Consider the following 14,162-nt stretch of genomic DNA (forward strand, 5'->3'; position numbering starts at 1 on the left):
CACCAACACTGGAAGCATCATGAACAAATGGCCTCAAAGGTCAGGAAAGTAATCAAAAGGACCAATGCACATCATAAGCAGTAAGATGGGAAAGAACAGCAGGGACTATGGAGAAATTGGCAAGCACATATTCCTTCTAAAAGGGATGGTAATTTGTTGTCCCAAGGAAATGAAGGCTCAATATTACAGGACAAAACTGCAGGCTTTCACGTGAAATTTCCACTCTCTCCAATGGAGGTAATTTCAGATTTTTAAAAACACAGTATTAGTTTGTGACCTTTCCCTTATTAAGCCCATTAAAAGTCTACTTGTGAACAAACAAAAGCCTGTGATATATTCAATTTAGCATGATTAACTATTACGTTACCATTACATCCCTGCTAAAAGATGAAAACGGAGTAAGGGCAAACCAGGTGGGAGTTAGCTATACTTTTTTACAAGCAACACTGAAACTCAAGAGTACAAATCAAACTAATAAAAGTAAAAGCAATAACAGCAACAACAGACTTACTTTGGGCTATCTAAGTCATATACCACTCGATCTATGATATCACTCTGATGTATTAACCTCTCAATATCTTGAGCAATTTTTGTCCTGAAATCATAAAAGAGAAGTGTGATCACCAAAATTAATTATTATATGCCAAGGCACAACTTTCTCCAAAATAAGTTTTCAATGAAAAAAGTATAAAATGACAAAGCTTCCTTAAAATAAAAATGATCACTCCTCTATATATTTTGTACATACAAAAGATTATCAATACATAACAAGACAAAAATCGGTATTTTTAAAGTCTGAATTCTAGAAAATAACCATGTAGAATACAGCTACAAGTTCAATAGCTTAAAAAAAAATCTTAAATGTATATTATGACTTTCTACATAGAAATATGAAGCCACTCTCTAGCCCTTAAGCAAATAATTTTACATACATAATAATAGCAGTAAAGATCTAAAAAGCCAGAAATTATATATACAAAGGAAATTTTTTAAACCCACCCTTGCTGGAATTTAGCTAAAATGCAACTGGCAAACAGCTTACACATTCCGCAGAATCTGTGCTCTCTTCTGTGGCTGGAGAGGAAATGTGGAGGGGAGGTAAACACCTGTGTCAGGAAGCATAGTGTGAACCCTGAATCTCCAGGATTCTCTAGGCCCGATCTCCCCTGGATCAGTCCAACAAAATGGACACCAACTAACCGAAAAATTCCTAAAATCCCTGCCACTGTCCTAGAAGAGTGAGCCACACACAAATCCCACAATCTTCCCTGTCAGTAATTAAGCCAAGGAATACAACAATCACTTAAAGTGGCACCAAACTCTAACCAAACCAGAACAAATCCGGATCATAAAGCCAGGTGCCTGGAACTCCAGGTAGACTGGCCACAAAGGGCTTGGTGGGAGGATGCCTGCTGGTGTTTATAGGCACAGTATCACTTGTCATTTTAGCACTTACTCTTAAAGAGGAAGCCAATTATACGAAATGATTTAAATTTCAGGTTTGTCTGTTTCAGCTAAAGATTGGTAATGCAGATTACAACTGTGGTCTATTGATTTATTGATACAGCAGAGTGGGAAAATTTGCCAAAATGGTATTAATAAAATCTTAAGAATACACTGAACACTGAAAGCCTCCTTAACTTCAGGTAGATGTGAAACTAGTCTCCTACACAAAGATACTTCTTTGTGATTATGGAGTATTAACTCTCATATAGTTTAGAAATATATCTAATAATATCACAGTATAACTTCAGAATAAGAATCTATTCTGATGAACTAAAAATTTTATCAGGAAAACATTAAGAAGTGTGATAAATACAGGAAAAAATTAAGAATGTACAACTCTAAATTTATTTTTAGTTTCATTCTACAAAAAAATAACTCATCACTGATAAGCAATCAAAAAAAAAAAAAAAAACCAAACCCAGTAGCAAAGGATTATGATATAAATCCTTGAGTTAGGTTCAATATCATAACTTTCAAATGTCAAATTCTTTCCAAAGAAACCACCTTTTAAAAAGGTATGGATTACAATAACAGACAAGTTCAAAATTTATACCACCCAGATCTTCAACAAAAGAGATCGCACTCACATATATTCAGATATGCTAAAAAAAAAAAAAAAAAGTGAATATTCAAGTATGGGTGAAAGACTAAATACATCCACACTTGTCAGGATAATTTATTAAATAAGGTTGATACATACCACAAATGTGCAAAAATTAATACTTAACAAAAGTCTGAGGAGTTTTTTTTTGTTTTTTAAGGAAAATGTTATTAACAGGCTGATACAACAGTTCAGTTCTACAGCAAAGTTCCATAAAATAAGAGAGGGTCAGAACAGCACAGATAGCCGTGGGGCGGGCAGGTATGTGTGAGCTGACCCGGTGGCGATGTGGAAAACTGCAGAGCACAGCCTCTGTCTCAAAAACAAACTGATCACTGCCAGGTAGGAACCAGAGGCTAAGGTTGTCACACCAATTTTTCAAGAAACATCAGAAACTTGGATTTCTATGGGGTATCTCCCAAATTTTAAATGTTGGCAATCAGTAAAAACAAAACAAACAAAAACCAGTCTGCACGTGAAGCCAAAATCATGTGCAAGTTAATATGGCCTACGAGCCACTGGTTTTCAACCTCACACTGTATTTTAGGGGACACAGTGGCCCATGTATATTAGACTAGACCTAAAATTACACTTGAGAGAAATATTTGATCTGCCATCAGCCCTCATTAATAAAAAGGAAAACCAGTCCTTTACTCATATATGGATTTGTGTAAAGCAGCACAACTTTCATAAAATATCAACCCTTCCTTCCTTTACCTAACCTGCCTATTAAAATATACCACTCTCCAGTCCAAACGAAACCATAATTATTTTCCAGCTACCCTCAGGGACTGTAACCTCAAACCTACTGACATTCAGTATCTATCAAAGGCCTGGCCCAGAAGATAATTTCTGCAGGGCAGTCTGAACAGTAAATACCCAGAAGGTCATACGATATGCAGAAACAGCAAAACTGTCCTTTGTTAGTTAGGTTTAAACAATACAGAACAGCCTTACAAGAAACAATTTAATACATCCCAGTGCTACATTTAATATACAGATATTATGGGAAATGTTGTTCATTACCTAAGTACGCCCTGAGAATCCACAGAAGATAATCTTCTTTAGAGACAGTATGGTTTAACCACACATACACCATCACTACACGAACAGGACAGGCTCATGACCTAGACCAGAGTTTGACTCTTGGCTCTGCCATTTACTAACAGCGTATATAGCCTTGGATAAGCTGCTCAAAAACCCTAAGCTTCAGCACAGTCTTGTGTAAAATAAGAGGAAGACCAGCTATTTCCTCACACAGCCAATATCCTATGAAATGGCATACTTTATATACACATATACACTGCATAAAAAGTGATTACTTAGTTCTCTGGCCCATAAAAAACACTCAATAAAAGTTATCTGCTACTGTTGCTCCTACTAAGATTTCCACTATTGTCTCCATTCCAGAAGTACTTAGTTTCCCCTAAGCCATTCTAAACTTAATATAAAGAAATTCGGGGTTTTGCTTTCCTTATTTTGCTTTTGCCACAATTCTTTCACCTACTTTTTAATTTTAAATTTCTGAACAGGTAATATATTGACATGGAGCAAAAATCATACGCTACATAAAGTCTAAGATGGAGACTCTCAACACAACCCATATCCTCCCACCATCCGGTTAACTACTTATATTACTTTCCCTCCGCAAGCATCTTATAGCTCCTTCCACCAGTGCCTAGTTCTTTAATCACTGCACAGTATTCACAGAAAAGATACACCACAATGTATTTAACTAGTCTGACTGAAGGGCACAACATCGTAACGAAAAACTTTGAACACCATTTCACAGATGTGCAAATTATATGTGTATATATATCATGCATATAAATTATAAATTCTCAGATGTGGGATTAATGTGTCAAAAGAAATTGTGTCAAAGGAAATATACATTATCAATGTATAAGGGAGGCTGTTCCTCCACAGCCTCGTTAATAGTGTGCTCTCAGACTTCTAGATTTTGGCAATTTGATATGTGGGACATGGTATCTCAGTACATTTTAATTTGCGTTTCTTTTATTTTAAGAAAGGTTGAACATATTTCTGTGATGAAGACTATTTCTTTGTCATATTCTGGAACAATGTCTTAAATGCTTTTTAAAACAAGGCAATATGAATTATATTTTATTATAAAATACAGATAGACAATTCTAAAACATACAGAAAAATAATGGAAGGTAAAATCAAAATGCTAAAAGTTACCACCTCTGGGGAATGGGGCAAAGAGTGACCTTTCCTTCTTTCTACTTTTTCTCATGCTCTAATTTTAGAGAACATGAAAACAGGAAAAATGCAGCCAAAAATGCTAAGCATACTTTAAACTACAAGAGACGAGTTTCACTTTAACTTGTAAGCCAACTTAAACCAAAAATATGGATTCAAGTAATTATCAGTATGTGATTACAGTAAAAAAAAATTTTTAAGGGTTAAAGTACTACCTACATTGAGATATGAAGCTTATAATACATTTTTCCCCTTCCATATGAGGTGAAGAAATTTTTAATGACGTTTTATTCATTTGCTGCATTATTTTAAAAAGATTAATAACTAAAAGATCAGTGATAATCATAAAGTAGAAATTTGAAATAACAAAAAGATATTTTCACTGAGTAATTTTAAGAAGTCTAATGCTCCCTCTTTTCTTAAAATGATCAAATAGTAAATCTTTATTAATTTGGACACTATTTATTTACAATTTTACTGCACTCGAACAGAGGCTGGGCTAAAAAGTTGGCAAATAATTTACAAAATGTTTATCATTTGCTCAAAAACTAAGTTGCAGAAGACTAGGCAAATAAGATAAGCAAACTAGAAACAACATCCTCAATGCAGTATTTCAAAAAAGGCAGCATGTCTGAGTACTAAGAAATATTTACTACCTGGCCCGTGTTGGATATTTTATCAAACATACAGAACCAGGAAAAGACTTCAGCCTATCTAGCTACGGGGGTCAAGCGAACTTTTCCTTTAAGGACCAAACAGTAAATATTTTAGGCTTTGCAAGCCACATGGTCTCTATGACAAACCATTCAGCTCTGCCATGGTGGCACCAAAATAGTCGTAGATCACACATAAACAGGAATGGCTGTGCTCCAAAAAACTTTATTTATAAACACAAATATGAATGTCATAATTTTCATGTCTCGCAAAATGTTTTTTTGGATTTTTTTGAACCACTTGAACATGTAAAACCACTCTTAGCTTGTGGGCTGAACATAAACAGGCAGTAGGGAGCTGTATTTAACACAACAGGCCATAGTTTGCTAACCACGACCAAGGTGAATGACAATCAAACTTTTCTGATCATGGCCTACTAGAAATACATTTTAGAAATCACTGTCCTGGGGAGCCTGGATGGCACAGTCGTTAAGCGTCTGCCTTCAGCTCAGGGCATGATCCCAGCATTCTGGGATCGAGCCCCACATCAGGCTCCTCTGCTAAGAGCCTGCTTCTTCCTCTCCCACTCCCCCTGCTTGTGTTCCCTCTCTCGCTGGCTGTCTCTCTCTGTCAAATAAATAAATAAAATCTTTAAAAAAAAAAAAAAAATCACTGTCCTGATGGGCCATCTAGGTGGCTAGTCAGTTAAGTGTCCAACTCTTGATTTTGGCTCAGGTCAAGATCTCAGGGTTATAGGATCAAGCCCTATGTTGGGCTCTATGCTCAGCGGGGAGTCTGCTTGAGATTCTCTCTCTCCCTCTCCCTCTGCCCCTCCTCCTGAGCACACTCTCTCTCTAAAAAAAAAAAATTACTGCTCTGAGTGCATGCACGTGCACACACACACACATCCCTGAAACAAAAGTTTATGAAATTAATATTTTGCTGTATTACATGTGACACACTATTGTTTTCTCCTTTAATACTGGTTACTAATGGGCATCAATCCATAGTTTGAAAAGAAAATTGGTATCTTGAGAAATTAAGTTATTTCACTCAAACATACACACACAGAATCAGTGGGAGAGCCAAGTCTAGAATCTAAACACTCTGACTTGCTTTTCAGAGTACCCTGTCCTGCCAGGACACACCACACTGACTCATCACGCTGATGAAGTCAAACCCACTGGTTCAAGTATGCTTTCTACGTGCATTCGTTCTTCTAGTCTCAAATCAGTGTCACTTGAAGGAACAAACGCAGTTCCCCCACAGTTCCTGTGGGCATCTCCTAAGGAGAACCTGAGAAGACAAATGTGAGCAGGACGAACTCTGTCCCCAACACTGCAACTGTTCCCAGGGTTACAACTCCTCATCTCTACTCTCCAACATCAATCTAAATCCCCCTCTCCCTCAGCTCCACCCCTACAAGTCTTGGATTAAGTGACCCAAACTTACAGAGGTCTGAGCCCCTGGCAATCATATCATCTCATTCCAGGGTGGTTGTCACATGCCTGCTCATGCTTAAAATGAATGGATCACTTGAGTTCCACGCATATTCAACCTGCTGCCATAGTGTACAAGCAATCTTACCTCCTTTAGCTGATATGGGTCAAGATGGTAGAGCCTACTTCTGCCTGCTGGTCCTAGACACAAAAATCTAAAGTAACCCATTGGCAACCACAGCTTGTAGTGAAGTTGTACCCTTACTTTGTCCCCCATGGAAAGACTATATCCATTTTGGAAACCAGGACTACTAACCCTGCAGAGCTCAGAGGAAAGGGGACAGAAATCATCAAGTCCCCCAGAGGGACACTGCAAGCTACGGGTAGGAAGGTCCCTGTCCCCACCTTCTGGTATGAGACTTACACGTGCTTTCTTTTGGGGATACAGAACCATGTGAATGTTTCTAATTTAGTGCATATACGTCATTCTGAAAGATGGCAACCCATCACTGCAGAGTATTTCCTCCTAGTCAGAGCTTCACCTACGCCTTCTGAAGGCTATTCTAGCACTCCAAGAGGCCAGCTCTCTCTGGACAGTGCAGTGTGTGATGTAACCAGCAGATGCCAGAGCACACGCCCACTCCTACATACCCTTCCCAGCAAAGTGAGTACCCTGTTCTGATGCTATATTGTATGTAATTCCACACCTGTGGGTCAAGGAGCCAACTAGTAGAATTAAACATACACTAAGTTGCTAAGTAAAAATGATTAATTTATACTATACACTAAATATAAAAAAATTAATAAGGTACAACTGTTGCTTTAAAAAAGCCTATAGTCCAAGAAAAATCAAATGCCCACAGTAGTGTCTTCCTTTTATCATTACATACTATACTCATAACAAAAGCATAAAGATTAGGCACTAGTAAGCCATCATCACAAAACCCTAAACATAATCACTGGAAATAGTCAAGTTGCACCAAAGATGTACTTATACATCAAATATTACTAGATGGTAAAGTTAATAGTATTTGTTATTTCTAAAATTAATTGGCAAGATTTAATAACTTTAGTTACTATTTTTATGAATCCCAAATTTTCATACTGAGTATTTCCAATTTCAGTTTTTGCAACAAAATAATACTGTCTACATTTCTGTTTTTAAAATCATGTATCTAAATCCAGTTCAAATTATAATCAAATTACTAAATTAGCATATTACTACTAATATTTATTCAAAGATTAGTAAATAATCTATATATTCGGATGCCATCTAAATACAAAATTTCTAAATTGTCCAATGGTCAGGTTTATTACGCTGGCTTCATCTGAATAAGTAATGAGCTGAGAAAATAAAGTTAACCCACAAGGATAATTGCAAATAAGTGCAAATTTCCAAAGCAGGATAAAAAATTACAGTAACTTTAATTCAGAGCACTTTTCTTCCTAAATATCTGTATTTCGACAATGGTCTTGCTTAAGAGAAAGAAGAAACCTGAAACTCACCTTTGTACACCATAAGGTCTTTCTAAAATAGGCTCTTTGAATGGAGGTGGAATGTGACCAAAATAATCCGGATAAGCCACTTCTGAATATTCTGGGACAGACTTTGTACTTTTCACTATCTCAATATAGAGATCTGAGTCGTGGAGTGTGGGTCCGTCAGAGACTTCCACTGACCCTTGCTCCACTGATGAAGTAGACTCTGTATCTTCATCATCCTCAGTTTCAACTCCAGTACAACAAAGCTTCCCTAGCTGAACTGTTCTTCCCTCAAACAGAACATTTCCACAAGTGGCCATGTGTGGACAAGCTTTAGTGCACGTGAGGACAGTGAGAGGGAGACTGTAGTCCTTCTTGGCTCCTGCAGTAAAACCTGGGGCTGTCTGAGAAGGGATATTCTGCAATGTAATTCGGTCCAAGGCCTTCACAATATCATTGTTTAAGCCCTGGGCCGAAGAAATAGTTCTGTTTTGATCACCTAACTGCTGTTGTGATGTTCTGTCATTATCTTTCATATCTTCTTTCGCCAGATCCATACAGGTAGGTTTCCTATCACCTTCATCTCCTTTAGGAGACACATTTGCCTTCCTTACAACTCCTTTTTTTAAATTGCCTGGATTCCCAGATGCTTCCTCTCCCGCAGTAGGAACAACGATAGGACCACGTACTTTTCCCTCAAATACAAAAGGCTTTGGTTCTTTGGAGATTAAATCATAGTCCTTTGAAAATAGAAAAAAAAAAATACGTTTAATCTTTTATCTGTAAATATTAAAATGTATTAACAAAACTAAGACTATATTCTTGTATATGCTGCTTCAGAAACCTAACATTTGAAAATTATAAAAATGGATAAAATAGGGTACATTTTAATTTCACTAATAAAACACAAAATATTCAGCCACAAAATTCATCACACTTATTTTACTTTTTCTATTATAAAAATAATGCATACATATAAGAGAAATATGGGAAATTTTACAGAAGCAGAAAGACATTAAAAGCATCCAGACTCCTGTTAAAGGAAACACAACTGAATTGTTATTCATTAATTCAACAATTAGGGTGTCTGTTTTGTGCCAAGCAATGTTTCAGGCACTTAGGTACCATCAGCTTAAAAACAAAAATAGAAACAAAAACCTCTTCCCTCTTGCAGCTTACATTCTTCTATGGAAGGAAGGGAGAGGACTGTCAACACAACAAGCAATAAACATGACATAGGCGTGCCTGAGTAGCTGAGTCGGTTAAGCATGCACTCTTGATTTCAGCTCAGGTCATGATCTCAGGGTCCTGAGATCGAGTCCCCCACCCCATCAGGCTCTGGGCTTGGCAGGGAGTCTGCTTGAGGATTCTCTCCCTCTCCTTCTGTCCCTCCCCCTGCTCACGTGCTCTCTCTCTCCCCTCTCTAAAATAAATAGATCTTTTTAAAAAATGATATAAATGTATTTTATGGAACGTGAGTAGGCTAAAGTGTTAAAGAGGGGAAAGGGGGTATTGTGGATTGGGAGCGCCAAGGGGAGGTAAGAAGGGCTACAATTTTAAATTTACATTTAAATTTACAATTTTAAATCCCATGGATTACTGAAGACTCACTGAGAAGATGATATAAAAGCAAAGGCAGAAAGGACTGCCATGCACAGGACTCAGAGTAAAAGAATGTCTGGTGTATGCAGAGAACAGCAAGGGGGTTAGGATGGCTGGCACAGAAATGAGCAAGATGAATTCCAAGATGTTAAAGAGGACCAGATACTGTAGGGCTTTGCAGGCTATTTTAAGAATTTTGGGTTTTACTCTGAATGACACTGGGAGCCAATAGAGAGTTTGGGGAAGAGGAGTGCCATGAGATGACTTATGTTTATGAAAAAAAACAAAAAAACAAAAACAAAATAGAACCTGTAAGCACCTTGTTTCTTAACCACTTGGGAGTACAGGGTTTCTTAACCATAGGGGTTGAGACATTTAATCTAAATATAGAGAGAGGCAGGCAAACCATAAGAGACTCTTAACTACAGAGAACAAACTGTGGGTTAATAGAGGGAGGTGGGCATTAAGAAGGGCACTTGTGATGAGCACTGGCTGTTATAGGTAAGTCATCAGTCACTAAATTCTATATATGAAACCAATTTTACCCTATATGTTAACTAACAAGAATTTAAATAAAAATTTGAAATTATGTATGTGTGTGTGTGTGTGTGTGTGTGTGTGTGTGTGTGTGTGTTTATGTATTTCTTTTTTGTTGGGTTTTGGTTCTATATTTCAGGTGTCAGGGGTAGCAAGATGGGCAACACTGTCTTGCGTACTGTAGGACATCTGGAAGCATCCCTGGCCTCTCTCCTCTGAACAGTAGCATCCCCACCCATTTGTGATCACCAAAAATGTCTCCAGACATTGTCATATATTCCCTGGAGACAAAATCATCCCAGTTGAGAACGACTGCTCTAATGTCCTTCTGAGGACTGAGGAGAGAAGAATAGAAGCAGGGGACCAATTCAGAGTCTAGGAAAGTTGGTAAGAAGGGGTTGGATTCTAAATGCACCGTAAGCCAGAACTGCCATGATATTGTAAAAGACCAGATGCAGGACAGAAGGTACAGACAGGTGTCTCTAACACATGGCGCCAAAGTGTTTGCCTAAATAAATGAAAAGCATCAGTTTAGCTCTGAAAGATTAAATGTGAGCTATTAAAGTAGGCAATTAGACATATGAGTCTAGAATTGAGAAGAAATATCCATCCAGAAGAGAAATACTTGGGAGTCATTAGCAGACAGGTATTATTCCAAACCATGAGACTGAAAATCATCAATGGAAAGAACTAAAGAGAAGAGACAAGACTGAACGCTGAGGCACTACAATCAATCTACAGGGCCTGAGGAAATCAAGATAAAACAGAAGAGGAGATGGAGAAGGAAAAGCCAGTCTGGAAAGACAAACACCAGCGAAGAAAAATGTCCTAGAAGCCAAGTTTAAGAAAAGGATGCTGCTGACAGGTCAAGTAACCTTCTATTTTTATACTTATAGAGATATTTTTTTTGTCTATGTAAGACTCTACCAAAGAAATATACCACAATCGATTTAACCTTTATTCCACAGTTGGGATTAAATCCTTTATACAACAGAGAAGGATTTAAACACAGGAACAAAGTGTATAGTTAAGCCACTTACAAAATTAATTAAGCCACTTACAAAATTTTGCTATTATAAAGAATTCTATAATGAACATAAAATTTTTTCTTTGCATAAAATTTTTCTTTGTTTAGGATGATTTCCTAACCACTGACATGGAATTACAGGGTCAGACACTATAATCAATTTTAATGTTTAATACAAATTGTCCAAATACTCTCCAACAATACTTATCTTAATGCTTATTCTCAGTAACTGGGTATGAGATTATCTATTTCAACTGCTCCTCTTCCTTGCCAGCATTAGGTACTATAGTTTTAAAACATTTTCTCAAAAATGGTAGGTAAGAGGTATCGTCTGATGCTATTTTAATTTGAATTTCTCTATGAGAAAAGCAAAAAAATTTCTATACATCTGTTAACTGGTTTAATTCTTCACAGGTTAACTTATCTGTTCTTGGAATACAGGGTTTTTCTTATTTTATTGTATAAATTTCTACATTACAAATATATATATATACACACAGACACACACACACACACACACACACACAAATCCTCTAATCCATTTTTTACAAATATTTTTCTGAATTTGCACTTCATCTTTTAATTTTCTTTAACTTCTTTTACACACATTATGTCGTGAAAATCAAGAATCTTTTCCTTTGTGATTCATTCCTTAAATACCCACTGTATCATGGAACTTTACATCAAAAACTAGAGATGTACTGTATGGTGACTAACATAATAATTATTAAAAAAAAAAACAACTAGGGACTCAAAAACGATTCACTCTCAGCCCCTGTACCACCTCTAACCCAAGCAGACAGTGGAGGCACAAAGAAGGGAATAGGTAGGTGGCTCTGCATTACAGCTGTTGAAGGGGAAAAACTCTGTTGATTTATAAAGACTAGCATACAAACAATAGTGCTGAATTAAATGGCACTTAATATCTAGATGCCACTTTGATCCACAAAGTTACTTCAGTATCAAAGTCAGTATGCAGCAGATGAAGCTTTCCCATAAACAAACAAGAGTGTAATATGGAAGCTTCTTTTTTAAAAGAGTGTAAGCACATTCCATGTACATAAATGAATTTAAAATAGTAAGTTGAGGCAAAGAGTTAAGAGGTTTTATTTTTAGAACAGTAAGTTAACTGTAAATATTTTGATGTTAGTCTGCTCATCTATGATCTGAGATCATGCTGAATTGAGAACATCCCCCCAAATGACAATTTCATGCATTGGGAAAAAAAACTAAAAATAGTAATTCCAGCTACAATCTTCAGATCACCCTTGTAATATGTGTTATGGGCCCATTTTTCCTGAAAGAACTTAAACTGAAGCAGTTTTCCCTGTTCTGGAGAACTTTGTAGTTAATTTAACTTTGACTATTGTTTGGAAAACGTGGGCTGCCTGTGTAGATACGAAAGATAGTTTTTTCATAAAACGGATGTTTATTTTGTATTAAAAGTACCACTGTGCTTGTTTTATACCATTTGTATACATGTGGTGATTTTAATGCTGAACTGTAAAATTCAGGAATTAAAATGTGACCCTGTAATTCTAAAATAAAAAAAAAATAATTCTGCCGTGGGAAACATGGTGAGCTAGGTATCAACCCACAGGAATTCTTTACAATTGTCAGATATTAAAATATTTTAAATACAACATGTGGATAAAACAGCAAAAATAAAGAGCAAATAGTAATGAAGTTGGGATCCCAAAGTGGTAAGACTGAAGGTAGCTTTCACTTGGAAAACATGTGCTAAACCAGGTGACCTGGGGTTTAGGTTTTTGTATCTTAGAGTATAAAGAGTAGGAGACTATCCCAGAACCTGCATAAGGTTCTGCATAAGGTGGGGAGTCTACCAAAAGAGCCTCCTTCCATAAAGATGAAACCCCAGAGAGCGAAACCTGTGATATAAATCGCCTAGAAATGTCCCCACCATGAAATAAAGAGAAAAGAAAACCAACAGTCTCAAACCTTAGCACTAAGAGGGTAAAAAACATCACTACTCATAAATTGGTACCAAAAGTCTGTCGTCACATCACACAGACTGCAGCTGGAATTCACATTATCTGAGTGGTTCAAAAACCCTCAAGGAGGAACGTAACCTATAAGAGTGCCTGTCTATATTAGCTCCACAAACAGAATTATAAAGAAAATAATCAGCTCATAGGAAAACAAAAAACAAAAACAAAACTCAACTAAAACAAAAATTAAGCAACTAGAAGAGAAGGAACCAAAACAGATGTAGAAAAAGACCTGCAAGAATTTCAGACACTAAAATTATAAGACTAATTAAATGGCTACATGTAATATGTTCAAAGACAAGAAACAAGAACTTTAAGAGCAATGAAACAGGTTTTCTTTAAAACCTTCTAAAACCAAAATAAAACAAGTTTGAACGCCTAATGGATGTTTGTAATGACCAATCAGAAAGAGCCAAAAATTAAATTACAGAACTGGCAGACTGCTTGAATGAATTTAGTTGAATGCAGCATAGAGAGAGAAGGAAAGCATGAAAAAGAGTTAAAAGATAGGGAAGAGAGTAAAAAAGTCTACATCCAATAAGTAATGCCAAAAGAAAAGAGAGAAGGAAAGAGAAAAAGGCAGTATCTGGAGTAGAGATGAGTCTTCCCAAGCCCTAAGAGGAAAAAACTCAGATTCCAAAAGACAGTGAATCCCAAACAAGATTTAGAAAAGAATACCCGCCCTTAGTCAAAACTACTGGCAAACTGTGGTGCATGAACTAAAGAAATTACCTTGAAAGTCACCAGAAACACTGTATTATTAAGCGAAAATATACACTTCCCATACATACTACACAGCAATTTCACTCACAGGTATTTACCCAAGAGAAATGAAGGCAAATTTCCACAAAAAGCTTTTTACATAGATGCTAGTATGGATTTTACTCACAGCAGCCCCAAACTGCAAACATTCCAGTATTCATCAAGCGAGCAGATAAAGAAATTGTGGTACATCCATACAATGAAATACTACTCAGCAATCAGGCAAGAGCCAACGATACATGCAATAACATCAGTGAATCTCAAAACCCTAGGACGAGCATAGAGGCCTTACACAAAGTACATTCACATAGATTCCAGTT

At 36.7% G+C, this 14,162-nt stretch overlaps 1 protein-coding gene across 4 annotated transcripts in view; it reads right to left on the bottom strand.

Annotated features, from left to right (window-relative positions):
* Window positions 1-14,162, bottom strand: part of AGTPBP1 (ATP/GTP binding carboxypeptidase 1) — a 160,962-nt gene that overhangs the window by 58,150 nt on the left and 88,650 nt on the right. For all 4 annotated transcript variants that reach the window (XM_045780977.2, XM_045780979.2, XM_045780980.2 and 1 more), the window contains 2 exons: window positions 7,930-8,645; window positions 512-595 (listed from right to left, as the gene is read on the bottom strand). In XM_045780977.2, the coding sequence (XP_045636933.2) occupies window positions 512-595; window positions 7,930-8,645 (800 nt within the window). The remainder of the gene's footprint in view (window positions 1-511; window positions 596-7,929; window positions 8,646-14,162) is intronic.

This window comes from Ursus americanus, chromosome 34, assembly GCF_024610735.1.
Source record: "Ursus americanus isolate L20-20 chromosome 34, mUrsAme1.1.p, whole genome shotgun sequence".
NCBI lineage: Eukaryota > Metazoa > Chordata > Mammalia > Carnivora > Ursidae > Ursus > Ursus americanus.